Below are 14,380 nucleotides of genomic sequence, written 5' to 3'. Positions count from 1 at the left end.
TACAAACCTCATTAACCATTAAATGGAGCAACTCCCCCCCCCCCCCCCCCCCCCCCCCTCCTCCCTCCTTCTTCTGAAGACTAACAGACTAACAGACTAACAGGAACCAAATATCTTGACTTTCCCACCAGAAAAAAGCTCCAAAACATACAAAAGGAATAATCACTGAAGGAAAAAGCATCGATACATTAAATCAAACTACATGAAATTGAGTAATTGCTACAAAATAATATGAGATATAGCCTTAATGGATAAATGATATGTCATGTAGACCAGAGAAAACTTTCAAGTTCAGTTTTAGAGGAAAACAAAAATATTGGAAAACAAGCCAACTTATATTCAATTAAATGCATAATCATCTAAGGTAGGCCAAGAAACATAAAATCGAATGGTAGACAAGTTCCCTTTTTTTTTGTTTGCAGGTGGGAAGAAAGTGTATAAGATTGTGCAGGAAAGATTAAAGTATCAACCACGTCCCCTCTTGTTAGACAAGTTCTTAGAGGGTAGAAGGAAAAGAAAGAAGAGGTATATATTTCAATTATCCGCTTTTTTTTTACCTTCTATATGAGCTTGTTAAGAGCTATCAATTCCACAGCTCCTCCATCGCGTGCACCACTTGACAAATTTCAGTAACGTGCTACTAACATTTAGTGCAGGAATTGAACTTGATGTGGTATGTTTCAACTTGAGCATTTTAGCCTTATGTTTAATAGTTATTATTATAGCATGTATACTGAAGATTATGTTGCGCAAAAGTGTTATTAGAGCTGGCAAGATGTGTTAATCTGCAGATACTTGAAGATGGCTTATAGCTTTCTAAGTTCAGTATACACTTAATTGGCTGATAAGTTTTTGGGTATACAATTCAGTTTCTTGTCAAACCATCAAATGACTGTTGTCTATAAATTATTTGGTGGATTATTGCCGTGGTCTACGTCAACAATGCCGCGAGTTCCATTAGGGATATAATTGATTAACTGTTTAGTGATTATCTATCTGCTCCAAAAGTGTGAACATGGATGGCATGTCTATTTCCTAGTCTAATGATATATCGACTGCACTAGAAATATTCAATATTTTCTTCTTGAATGTGGCTATTTGTACCTAGCATAATATTTTCTAGACACATCTTAATAAGGTGTATTTTATTACTAAAATGTCTAATTTACAATCACAATAAGATTATGTTTAAATTAAGAAGAAAAATTACTCTTCACATGTTGATCTCCTTTGTGTTGTTCTCTTGCTTTATTCAACGGGACGTATTCCCCCTTATAGGCGCCTGGGGATGTATTTTTGCGGCTCTGATGACCGCCTCAACAGAGCTTCTCTTCTGAGCTGTTCTTTTTCTTCGAGCTATTGCTTTCGCCTCAAGTGAGCATCTCTTCTGACCCGTTCTTCGTCCTCTCTTTGCCTTAATAGAGCATTTCTTCTGAGCCCTTCTTCTTCATCTCTTTGCCTCTGTGTTTTAGCAACAAATCCAGCTAATCTTTTTTGGATGTCTGGTCCCAAATCATCAATGAATAAAATAGTCCGTAAATAGAAGCCCTTCGAAATATTATAATCCTGGGCAAGTCGCCTCAGCTCCTCGGGTAAATTGAGAGCCCCCAAATCCAGCGCAATTTGCCTAAGTTCCTTAGTTTCCAAGTTATACCAATAAGGCGCAAGCAAACCATCTATAGTTACCAGGATATACGAATTGCCGCTACCCTCTACAACCAGCCACGGATGAAAACGGTGCTGAATAAAACTGCTTAAAGAAGTTGGTCGACCAATCATTGATGAAAGAGAGATCTTGTGCTGCAGAATCCAAAGGCTTTCGACTGAGTTTTTCAGGACCCATATGTGTAACTCATCGGTCGAGGCTGTGTTCATAAAACAAAGTGATTCTTTTATCTTCAACAAGTTGCAATTCTTTATCCAGGACTGGCATGGAACCTTTATAAACCTCATGAACTTCTCTGTTGCAATGTCCATTGGCTGTATAAGAGCACCATGATCTATAAAATTAGCTCGAGCAATCCAATACAATACGCCGTTTACATCTACTGAAGAATTCGAGGATGTCATTATTCCCTGTAAACATGGAAGTTTTAGTATCCTCCAATTTTCTTTGCTTCCGGATCCCCACTGATCTTCATTATCATTGAAGGTATAGATGCAGCAAGTTTCAATGTAACATGTGCAATTAAACACGACGACTTTACATGTCTTCGCAGATGCATCATAGACTAATGATAAGTCATAAAATGACGTGGCAACAATGTAAAATGGGATTTTTGGCAGTTGCCTGAACCGATCCGTGATGGTATCATACACAACCAGCTGTATGCCAGCACATGACGCGGGGAACTGACAGCTAAATAGGACAAACTTGTCACATGCTTTCTTTGCCCAGATGTAATCTGCTTCCAAGCTCAAACAGCAATTTTCTCTGTCCTTATTTTTCAATTTGAAAAACAAGCTCTTAGACTCATTTGTTCGGTATATGATCGTAACCTTGGACATTGATTGTTGAACTCCAATGGCGTCAAGCTCAGTGATCATATCGCGCCAGTTCTTGCAAACCGTCTTGAACCTAAGCATTGATTTTGCAGGGAGTCTTGCCAAAATATTATGAACAATATCTTGAGGCAAGTAGCGCCGGCACCCTTCTTTTCCTATCTCAGTCTCACTGGACCGTTGCGCCAGTTCTGTGACCGTAGCTTCCACATTCTCATCCATTGCGTTACCTTGCAATATTATTGTCTCAGTCATGGCATGCAGAAAGCCAACCGAAGCTCAATCAGCAAATTACCAAAGATTTCTCTTATTTTGAGGTTTCTGTTCCATATAAGCTGTGCACTCCATACACACATTGGATTTTCCGTTTTAATACAGAGGAAAATCCTATTTTAATTAGTATTCCTACTAGTATGAGCATCATTGAGTGATTTTCAATCCTATTTTAATTAGTATTCCTACTATTATAAGCATCATTGATTGATTTTCAATCCTAGTTTAATTAGTAATCCTACTAGTAGGAGTATCATTGAGTGATTTTCAATCCTATTTTAATTAGTTTTCCTACTTAAAGGGGCATTATTGAGTGATTTTCAAGTAGTAGAAGAAGTTAAAATATATATATATATAGGCATTTTTTTTCCCACTCTTTTTTTGTTTTGGGGACGTCCCATTAGGCATTATATCAAACATCTTTATTTGTCAGTCACGTTACCATACCTAGATCTACATTACGTGTAATATTGTGGTAAAAAGTTTATCGTTACAAATTCTATGAATACATAAGAATTAAGAACTATATACATATGGCTCTCTCTTCCACAGTACTTTTTCTCTGAAAAAGTATAGGAATGAAAGATGACTGAAGCCCCTGTGGCTTTCTCAATCACCCACTAGTTGGGTGTTCTCTACAATTTTATTTCTGCAACGCATTTAATTTCGGTGGTTAGAAATTTGGTGAGAAGATTTATTCATAGAATCACAGCAACTAATGGATGCTGAGGAATTATTACGCAAGTGTTAGGCGAGTGTTTCAAAAGAAGAGGAGACCGACATAGTAACATTCATGGGGCGGATGAAGATAAAGGGAGAGGAGGTAGCTGCAAATTATTTAGTAGGCAAAGTGCTAACATCAAGAAGTATAAACAAGGAGGGCTTGAAAGTTGCAATGCAAATGGCTTGGAGAACTGTCAAAGAGGTTAAAATAGAAAGTATGGGGGATAATATTTTCCTGTTCAAGTTCGCATCTGAAGAAGAAAAGAAAAGGGTGCTCATGGGAGGGCCGTGGCATTTCAATAGAGCATTGATAGTTCTGACCGAACCAACAGGGATTGGAGACATCAAAAATCAATCTTTTACACATGTCACATTTTGGGTTCAGATTCATAACATACCAATAATGTGTATGAACAAGGAGGCCATCCAAAAGTTGGGAGAAAAAATTGGAATAGTCAAGGAAGTGGAGACAGACGACGCTGGGGAATGTTTTGGGCAGTTTGCTAGAGCCCGGATATCCATTGATATTTCACAGCCTCTAAAAAAGATTGTATTCCTACAACAAGCGGACGGCAAAACTCCAATGCCAATTTTGTATGAAAAACTTCCGGATTTTTGCTTTTGTTGTGCGCATATCGGTCACCAGTACAGGGAATGCTTGCGATACAAAGGACAACAAAAGGAGGACTTGCCGTATGGTGGTTGGATGCGAGCTGTTACACAAGCTGACAGGATAAAGCAAAAACGTAGTAGGGAGAAAGGCAATCGAGAGCAATCCAATCTCAACGAAAATGTGCAAGTACCAACCAGTCCAAGCTCAAACAACCCGATTGATCAAGACGGGTCAAAATTGAACAATTCGGATCGAGAAATAAGAGATGGAGCAAAACCAGAGGATACAAGAAACCTGCTGATCTCTGACAAAACGCATTTAATGTTGACCTCTCCAGAGACAAAAAACCAGCAAGTGGGGAGTCAGAGTATGGGTTGTGACATCGACGAGGTGCAGAATAGGGTGGCAAGTAATTATTGCCACTATAGCTATGAAAGTACAAAGGCGGGAGAAAAGATTTTGAAGGAGAACGAAAATCCTGTGGATAAAATAGGATGGGCAATACCAAAAGATAAAAGGAAGCAGATTGACGAGAGCGCCAGATCTGATGTGGAAGAAATGGATAGTGGGCCAAGCAAGACCAATACGAAGCCCAAAGCGAGAAAATGGAAACTTAAGGCAAGAATTCCCATAGCCAAAGGAGCGAAGAATCATGGGTTAATAGGAGCAAAAAGACTTAGCAGTGATGACCATCAGCTCAGCCCACAACACAAAAAAAAGTGAGTTCTCAGTCCACCAAAACAATCACACGTGGGAAACCACACAAGCTTAGCAATTAACTCAGACTACAGCAACTTCATTAGCTTAAACAGACCAGCCCGGAAGCTACAGATAACAGAAGAGATATCAGATGAAGGGGATTATGTGGCAGCTATGGAAGAAGAAGTATCGGCATGTGCTGAATTTCAGGCCCGCCGACAACCATGAAACTCTTAAGTTGGAACGTTCGAGGTCTGGGGAAGCCTCGAACGCACCTAGCTCTTAAAAAAATTCTCCACCTGCACCGGCCTCAAATTTTCTTCTGTTGTGAAACCAAGATGTTAGCTAGGCAGGTTGAATCGGTTTGTAAAGATTTTAACTTCGAGAATTGTTTTACTGTAGATAGAACGGGCATGGGGGGAGGTCTAGCTTTGCTTTGGAGGGCAGATGTTAATGTTAGCATTACCTCGTACAGCTCACATCATATAGATGCAATAGTGAGTAGTGAAAGTGGTTTGAGGTGGAGATGCACCGGGATCTACGGCCATCCTGAGTTTAGCCAGAAGCATAATACTTGGACTCTCATGAAAAGGTTAGCCAGCCTATTTTCCTATCCTTGGTGCTGTTTTGGTGATTTCAATGAGATAATGCATATGCATGAGAAAAACGGGGCAATGAGAGAAACCTGAATAGGGTTGCCGAGTTTAGGGAAGCTGTGCAAAGCTGCAATTTGCAGGATATGGGGTGTAAGGGATATCCCTATACGTGGTCAAACAAAAGATACGGAGATCATTTTATTGAGGAGAGATTGGACCATTTTCTGTGTAGTAAAGATTGGGGGATTAATTTTCAAGAATCTGTAGGCACAAATCTAGTGAACTGGTCTTCGGACCACTGCCCAATCATTCTAAATTTCCATGAGCGAAGAAAAAATTCGAGACATGCGGGCAAATCTCTCCCCCGAGATTATTATGAGGATATGTGGAGCTCCCACGAAGGCTGTAGGAGTATAGTCCAAGAAGAGTGGAGCCGGTATGGGGCTAGAGCTTGGGAAGCCCTTGTTCAGCAATTTCAGCGAATAACCAAATCTTCCTTGGCCCAGCTAAAACTTTGGAGCAAAACCGAATTTCATGGTAGGCAAAGAAAGCAAGAAAAGCTGATGCAGAGCCTCCAGGATGCTATGAGAGGGAATTCAAAGCTGGATGATGGCCAGGAAATTAGGAGATTGGAAAGTCAGATTAACTCTATGCTAGTTGATGAGGAGATTTACTGGAAACAACGTTCGAGGGCCGACTGGCTTAGAGAAGGGGATAAGAACACGAAGTATTTTCACGCCAAAGCATCTGCCCGCAAAAGGAAGAACAAGGTGTGGGGGATTGAGAATGACCAGGGCATTTGGTTGAAGGAAATGGATGAAATAGAGGAGGAGATTTGCAGCCATTTCCAAAAGCTTTTCACTACTTCCAGCCCGACTCCAAGCCAAATCCAAGCAACCCTTCAAGGCATGACAACAAAAGTAACTCCGGAGATGAATGTTCAGCTGGAGAAGCCGTTCACCGCTGAAGATGTTAAGGAAGCCCTTGCCAACATGTGTCCCACAAAGGCCCCAGGGCCTGATGGTCTTCCAGCTGCCTTCTTCCAGAAGCATTGGAAATCTGTCCGTAACGGATTGATCTCAACGTGCTTTAATGTCCTTAATGAGCAAGGTAACTCATCTACCCTCAATCACACCTTTATAGCTTTGATTCCAAAAATTGCAAATCCTAGGAAAGTGAGTGATTATAGACCTATCAGCCTCTGTAATGTTATTTATAGAGTTGTAGCTAAGGCCATTGCAAATAGAATGAAGCCGATCCTTTCCCAAATCATCTCCCCTATGCAAAGTGCATTCATCCCCAATAGACTCATTACCGACAATGTTATTATTGGTTATGAATGCCTTCATAAAATTAGGCATAGCAAAGGGAAGAATAACGGATTTGTGTCTTTAAAATTGGATATAAGTAAGGCTTATGATAGAGTTGAGTGGCCTTTTTTGGAACAAACTATGCTAAAGATGGGGTTTCCTAGTAATTGGGTAGCTTTGATAATAAGATGTGTTATTTCCACTTCATTCTCGGTGCTAATTAATGGTGTGCCAAAAGGAATGATCCAACCAGAAAGAGGCTTGCGACAGGGCTGCCCGCTATCCCCGTACCATTTTATCCTTTATGCAGAGGCTCTCTCCAATTTGCTGGTTGTGGTAGAACAGAACCAGCTAATCCGAGGGCTTAAATTTGCGCGGGAAGTTTCAATTACGCACTTGCTGTTTGCGGACGATAGCTTGGTATTCTCTCGTGCATCAGTGGCTGAATGCAGGCATTTAAAAGAAATATTTGATAAATATGCTGCAGCATCAGGGCAGATTTTTAATTTCCAAAAATCCTCACTGTTCTTCAGTGGAAAAATTCCAGAGCATCAACGGGCTGCTATAAGGGGTATCTTTAATCTATATGTAGTCTCAAAGCACGAGAAATACCTCGGTCTACCATCAATGATTGGGAGAAAAAAGATGGGGTTTTTTATCGACATCAAGCTGAAAGTGCTGAACAAGATTGCAGGATGGCAGCATAAAATGTTGTCTAGTGGGGGGAAGGAAGTTCTTATCAAAGCGGCAGCCCAAGCAATTCCGGCGTATGCAATTAGTGTTTTCAAGCTCCCAAGAGGCTTTTATGATGATATTCAGCGAGCTATAGCGAAGTTCTGGTGGGGCTCGAAAGGGGATAAGCGCGGAATCCATTAGCAGAAATGGGAGAAGCTCAGCCAGGCAAAGATTAGAGGGGGGCTGGGATTTCGAGAGTTTTCTTGCTTCAATCAAGCGCTGGTAGCTAAGCAAGCTTGGAGGTTACTGCAGTACCCAAATTCGCTGGTCTCCAGAGTCCTTCAAGCAAGATATTTCAGGAATTCCTGCTTTTTATGTGCAAAGGCAAGAGCCAATGCCTCGTATATTTGGAGAAGCATCATGTGGGGTAGGCAGGTGATTAAGAAGGGTATGAGATGGCGGATAGGTAATGGCAAGAAGGTACCAATTTTCTCGGATAACTGGCTGCCAAGACCAGAGACCTTCAGGCCTATCTTCCCTCCATCTTTGCCCGTAAGCTCAATTGTTGTAGATTTAATTAAGGCTGATAATCAATGGGATGAAATAAAGCTTCAACAGCACTTCATGGATATAGACACAGCAGAGATCCTCAAGATTCCCCTCCCAGTTGAGAAAAAAGAAGATGAAGTTCTTTGGCATTACGACAAAAGAGGGAACTACTCTGTCAAGAGTGGGTATCAGCTAGCATTGAGATCAAAATTTCCAGTTTCCACTCGCTGCACAGAGGCTTCCCACAAGTACTGGAGTGCTCTTTGGACACTGGAGTTGCTTGAGAAGCTTAAAATTTTCATGTGGAAGCCCTCTAATAATCTGCTTCCATCGGCGGAAAATCTGTGGAAAAGGAAGGTAGTGGAGGAGCCAACTTGTAAGCGATGCAAACTAAGTGTTGAGACTATCAGCCATGCTCTCTTGGAGTGTAAGGCAGCGAGAAAAATTTGGCTCCAATCCCCCTTTTCAGCCCCTAGATTAGAAGCCAATTCTCAGGACATTTTCAGCACTTTGCAAAATATGGCTAAGGAGCTGAGGAAATCAAATCTGGAATTAATGGTAGCTCTGTGTTGGTCTGCCTGGTATGCTAGGAACAAATGTATCTTCGATGGCAAGGAGATTAATCCTATTATATCAACTGCTAAAGCAGAGTCTGTTTTGTCAGCTTTTCAGAGAGTTAGGAAGCCCAGCAAGCTCACATCTCTATCTTCATAAAAGAGAAGCAGCAGGAGTGGCTCCCCCCTCCCCAGAATGTTTTAAAAGTTAATGTGGATGCTGTTCTTAATTCAAAGAATCTGAGTGCAGGAGTGGGAGCTGTGATTAAAGACTCTAATGGAAAGATAGTTGCGGCTAAGGTAAATCAGAACCTCCTAAAGGGGTCAGCTAGCTTGGCTGAAGCAGAGGCGGTGCTTTGGGGCCTTCAGCTGGCAAGAAAGGCGGATGTATCCTCTTTGATTATTGAGTCTGATTGTTTAGAGGTGGTCCAGCTAGTGAACAACACCAAGGGCAGCAGATCAGAAATTTTTTGGACAATTCTGGCAATCCAAAATCAGATGAAGAACTTCCAGAAAGTGGTTGTCAATCACATTCTAAGACATTGTAATGCTTGTGCCCATTTCCTAGCTAAGATAGCTTTGGGGAAAATCTCTCCATGTATGTGGCTGGGAAATATTCCAGCTGAATTGTATGGTATTTTCAAGGTGTTGTGATTAATGAAATGTTTACTTTCTTTTCAAAAAAAAAGAACTATATACATGACAGAGGCACAAAATGACAAATTTTATACAAAAGGGGCATTCCAAAGAAAAAAAAAACATAAACATTGTCAAAATTTTAAATGCATTTGCTTAGGCACTTCATTTGCTCTTCGTCCCATGGTCCGTCCGAAACACTGTGCATCTGCATCTTCTTTTCCATGGTCATCGAAATATAACTGAATTTTCAAAAGTTCCTTTATTTTGAACACCGACGCCATGAACTAGAAAAATAAGCGGTTGTCAAAGTTGAAGGATAATTACCAAATACCCGAGAATTTTAAGGCTTCAGTCAGCATCTTTTATCTCCGCCTCTACATCTACAACTGATGTGGAAGATTCCCTCCCTGCAAAACAGTGGCAACAAATGTAGGATTCCAATTTTCTTTTTTGGTTTTCACAAATGGAGACAGTAGGTGTTGCAGGAAATACCTTTCCTAGAACCAGGGAAGAAGTCACTGAATGCTTGACCAAATGTTGTAGATTCATTGGAAAACCTTACAGATTCCCTAACAAACTTATCATCCACAACTGAAATTCAAAGGACAAAATCATGAACATTTGTCAAATTTGATAATGTTCAAGTGAATTTACAAGCATAAAGGATTCCACATATCTATCCCAAAAGGCTCATTGAAAGCCAAAACAGTTTAATGGCCGACATTAATAAAAAAGATAAGTGAGACAGGACTCCCCTATTGTAGTTGAAGAAACCCTATGTCTTTTCAGTATTCTATAATTTGAAAACAATTAAACCGAGACATGACTTTTACCTGAGAATGGTTGACTACAGTACGGGCACAACTGCAATTCATCATTCAGAGTAGATCTGCCATAGAATCATATTACTTTCTAGGTCAGACAATTTATAGCACAAAACAGTCTTGTAGAGTTCTTTATATGTTGGCATTGAGCAAAAGGGGTTTCTTACTTGAATATCTGAAAATCATTCCCACAGTTCGGGCACTGCACATATACCATACAGCAAAAAGATGGACAAAAGGAAAGAACATTAGTCATGAATCAATAAGCTAGCTCAAAACATCTGAAAGGAATTGTTCCCAACAAGAAAAAATGAAAAAGCTGACCTACACAGAAGCATTTGATGGAAGATACAAGTTATAGGTGAAAATTCAACACAAGGAAAGACAGTTGACAGTGATATGCATGCACCGAGGTTTTTGCCTAACTAAGGGTGTTGTGTGCAAATATACATGCACAGAAAATACTGCAAATTAGAATAAGTCCAGAACATTATTACAGGTTATTAAACATAAATCCATGTTACTTATGCATACGCTGTTTCTCCTAGTTACAATATTACTGATTCATGCAATTCTCCAAGTCAGTTGTGGTTCCCTTCTAACTGGGTTTTAAAGCCTATATAAAGGTATGTATATAGGCTATATAAACCTATTGAAGGTATGTATATTGTACAACTTTTTTTTTTTTTTAAAGAGGAAAATACATTCTTCCTTTCACTTTAACCAGTTAAAAAACACGCTGCAAAATTTTTGCCATCATCAGAGAATCACATGCTGAAAAAGGCATAAATTTTAGAATAATAAGACAGAAAGGCAATGTCAATGATTCAATTCTTGCATACAAACCTCATTAACCAGTAATTGGAGCAACCTTTTTTCATTTTTTCCCCCACAAGGATAGCAATAATGATTTCTATAGAATCTGACTGCCAGTAAATCTAGCAAGTCCTATCTCTAAACTGTGTCTACATGAAAAAGCTAATCAGCCAATGTTAATATAAATAGGAAACCACATAATGAAAAGTATTGAATTGCCTTATCCACCCACAACTGCATAACATCTTTTCTACAATTCAGCAATTAACCACTGGCTTCTTAAGTAAATACCTTCTACAACTATGGCAGTGTAAAGTATAGAAGTCATAACTAATAAGGGTTCAAAAGAGTTAATATTATAATACTATTTCATTTGTTGAATTGTCAAAGGATGACCAAGCATAATTGAAAATTGAAGCACTAGAGTGACTGTTTAGTCGTGTCCCACATTGGCTAGTAAAGGGAAGTTACATGGGTTTGTAAATTGGATAGGTCAGTCCACCCGCAAGAGTAGTCTTTTGGGTTGGATGCACAGAAATCCTAGGCCAAGCCCCACAATATCAAGTCATGATGTTTCTACTTAAAAGAACAATGTTTGTGGTGATCTATAAAGTCAATGGAATCATACAGAGAATGAAGAACCAAAAAGGTAAAGAAGACTAACAGAGTCTTGAACGATATCTCGACTTGCCCACCAGAGAAAAGCTCCAAAACCCACAATAGGAACAATCACTGCAAGGAGCTGAAGGAGAAAGCACGTCATATTAATCAAACTGCATGTAATGAAGTAGTTGCAACAGAATAATATGAGATATGGCCTCAACAGGTAAATGATGCTATGTGATGCCGACCAGAGAATACTTTCAAATTCAGTGTGATAGGGGGAAAAAAAAAATCTGGCAAACAAGTCAAATTTTATTCAATTAAATGCATAATCATCTAAGGCAGGCCAAGAAACACAAAATTGAATGGCAGCGAATCTGACTAATGATGCGTAACCCAGAAATATCAACTAACCTACAAAAATACATCAAGTAAAATAGACAGTAGTTAAAACAAGAGACCTAGATTGACATCTGGTTCTACTACTCGCCCATTCATCTTTGAGCTAAAAGGTGATCTTCAGTCAAAAGTTAAAGAAAAATAGTTTCAGCTGAAACATGACTTTAAGTATTGGCAAAAAAGGATTAGATCAACTTCTACAGCTCAAAAACAGAATAAACTTGGAAAATTAATCAATACGTACCAAAAATCATAAACTAGGTACGTAACAGCGACAAATGTTTAAGGTGCTTAAAATTCACAACTTAAGTTCTGTTTGGAATTAAAGTGTTGTATCTTTAAACTACAAAAAAAGACCGTAATTATGAAACAAAAGTTAATAGTATGTAGTAAATATAAATTTTAAATAATAATTTTAAAAAAATTATTAAAAATACAATAGATTTTCTATTATACAAGTGAAAAAACATATTAATATAGCTTCTAAAAATGTTTAGTGTTTACTAAACATTTTACTGTTGTAGCTATAGCTGCTCAACTTCAATTCCAAACGGACCCTTAATGCACCAAGTACCAAGTACGCCTAAATTGTGCTTTATTGAACACTAAGGCGAAATTATATATGCTAGCATTTCTGGATGGATTCTTAAAAAATCAAATTACTGATGATCCCACCAACAATGAGCCAGTTAATTTCTCAAACATAAGCATATGTATATACTCACAATAAAACTGTCTAAGATCCATACAAGCACCATATGCATACACTCAAACATCCAGATACACAAGTGAAAAGAAAGAGAAAGGGGATACCCAGATGGAGACAATAGCATCCAAAACCCAACCAAGCTGGCCAGTCATTGAAAAATAAGTTAACCCAATTGCCAAAGCAAGATTTCCCAGAATCCTTGCATTGTTACTATTATTACCCCCACCACCCCCACCGCCGTTAAACCCAAAATCCTCATTAAACCTCACCAAGACCACCCTTTTCTTCTTGTTCTTCAAGCCCTCTTCTTTCACTAATATCCCATCTTTGCCCCTCTCAAAAAAACACAACTTTTGTCGCTGATCCCCAAAAGCTCTCAACTTACAACTGTTTCCCTGAAAAGAACCAATCTTTGGCCTTGTTAGGGAATAACAAGAAGTGCGATTCTTGCCAAAATTACTTTGTATAGTATATAAGGCTGAGAGGTTTATGGAGAATTGTATAAGTGTTGTCATGGCAAGCACGGTAACAGCAAAGTCACTGATTTTGGATTTGAAATGTTTGTTTAATTAAGTGCTTCATGGCTTAATGATAAAAACCAGATAGACTTTTCAGAGACCATTTCTATTTTTATAACTCTCTTTTGTCCGTTTCCCTCTTGGATATTTGTATAGCCTGAGGGATTGTGCCACGTGTGATTTTGGAGGGTTCTTTGCTTCTAGCAAGGTCCGGTGGGATAAGGCGTTCAAATATTATAACAAGATATGTATGTCGCCCCTCTCCGAAAGCATACACACACATAGACATATATATTCGTGTATAGACACACACACACATAGAGACACATATATATATACGTATGTGCGCGTGTGTACTCGTATCGCAATAATCAAACTAATTAGTTGATTTTTTTTTAATGAGAAAAATTATTATTTAGACAAAATTTAATAAGATTCTTTGGAATGAAAACCGGTGGTAATCTTACCAAATGAAAGAATTATAAAATAATTTTAAATTTTTCTATGAATCATTAAGTGAATCCTCCTCTTTATAAATATGTTAACATTTAAACTCCATCTTTTTAAACAAATGAAAGCAATTAACTCATCTACTATGAAGAGGTCAAAAAGGGCCATAATCTTAGTGAGATATAAAAATATTTTAAAAGAGTCACTATTGATTATACTGGACGCCAACCATTATGGAAGTCAACTTCAATGGCAAAGATAATGGCATATAACTCTACATATAAAAGGCACCGCGACAATCGAGGCGCAAAGCAAAACTCTTTTGAAGACGCCATTAAAACTTCTATAAATAGCATTACAAGAGAATCGCCCGAATTTCCTTTCGTCGGTCTATTAGTATTAATCTTAATTCAAGATATTATTGGCGAGTGCCAAAAAATAGTAAAACTCTCAATTGTAGATCAATTTAACATTTTCATTGTCACTATATTTGGAGTATAATGATGGGCCGGTGCATTCAACATTAAGGGCGCCGGTACGGGTCTTTATAAAGTTATTTTCTTTTTTCTTTTTTTCATAATTGAGAGGCTCTACAAAGAGGTAAGGCGAAACATATCAGGAGTAAGCAATCTCATTCAAATCATTTGCAATAAGATTAACAGTCTCGGAGGGAGATTAGAAAAAAGGTGCAAACCTAAGGGCAACTCCAAGGCATAATTTAGATAAAGTTATTTTCTTTTCACAAAATATGAAATAGGAGTAAATATTTTCCTAAAGTAGGAGAGAATAGATTTATGAGATATGTTGTGTAGGGAACAGGATACTCTCCTTATCTGAGCTATACTAATCTTTTAAAGATCTTCTATCATGTGTCTTTTAGTGATAGTGTATAGGTAAGATTTAACTTCTTTTATTTTATTATTTATTA

The 14,380-nt window shown here is 38.6% G+C and overlaps 2 protein-coding genes across 2 annotated transcripts; both read right to left on the bottom strand.

Annotated features, from left to right (window-relative positions):
- Positions 1-1,356: 1,356 nt before the first annotated feature.
- LOC107175579 (F-box protein At1g53790-like) lies at positions 1,357-2,724 on the bottom strand. Its single transcript, XM_015527128.1, has one exon. It carries the CDS (start codon positions 2,722-2,724, stop codon positions 1,357-1,359), a length of 1,368 nt encoding a protein of 455 aa, XP_015382614.1.
- A 6,475-nt stretch (positions 2,725-9,199) lies between these two features.
- On the bottom strand, positions 9,200-13,215 carry LOC102630371 (hypothetical protein). Its single transcript, XM_006464628.4, has 7 exons — positions 12,589-13,215; positions 11,438-11,515; positions 10,125-10,159; positions 9,967-10,022; positions 9,626-9,724; positions 9,458-9,540; positions 9,200-9,372 (listed from the first exon to the last, which is right to left on the bottom strand). Exons 1-6 carry the CDS (start codon positions 12,997-12,999, stop codon positions 9,482-9,484), a joined length of 738 nt encoding a protein of 245 aa, XP_006464691.1. The 5' UTR covers positions 13,000-13,215; the 3' UTR covers positions 9,200-9,372; positions 9,458-9,481.
- Positions 13,216-14,380: the final 1,165 nt, after the last annotated feature.

The sequence above is a fragment of the Citrus sinensis genome, chromosome 9, assembly GCF_022201045.2.
Source record: "Citrus sinensis cultivar Valencia sweet orange chromosome 9, DVS_A1.0, whole genome shotgun sequence".
NCBI classification, from domain to species: domain Eukaryota; kingdom Viridiplantae; phylum Streptophyta; class Magnoliopsida; order Sapindales; family Rutaceae; genus Citrus; species Citrus sinensis.
Note: the sequence above shows the minus strand (reverse complement) of the source record. Positions and strands in the feature narration are given on the sequence as shown.

Bases quoted from the DNA above. Each gene is read 5' to 3' on its own strand.
- LOC107175579 (XM_015527128.1), bottom strand. From the start codon at position 2,724: ATGGATGAGAATGTGGAAGCTACGGTCACAGAACTGGCGCAACGGTCC.
- LOC102630371 (XM_006464628.4), bottom strand. From the start codon at position 12,999: ATGACAACACTTATACAATTCTCCATAAACCTCTCAGCCTTATATACT. The intron at 11,516-12,588 runs GTATCCCCTTTC...TTTCTCCTTCAG, and splicing joins ATGCTATTGTCTCCATCTGG to CTCCTTGCAGTGATTGTTCC. The intron at 9,725-9,966 runs GTAAAAGTCATG...TTTGAATTTCAG, and splicing joins CTGTAGTCAACCATTCTCAG to TTGTGGATGATAAGTTTGTT.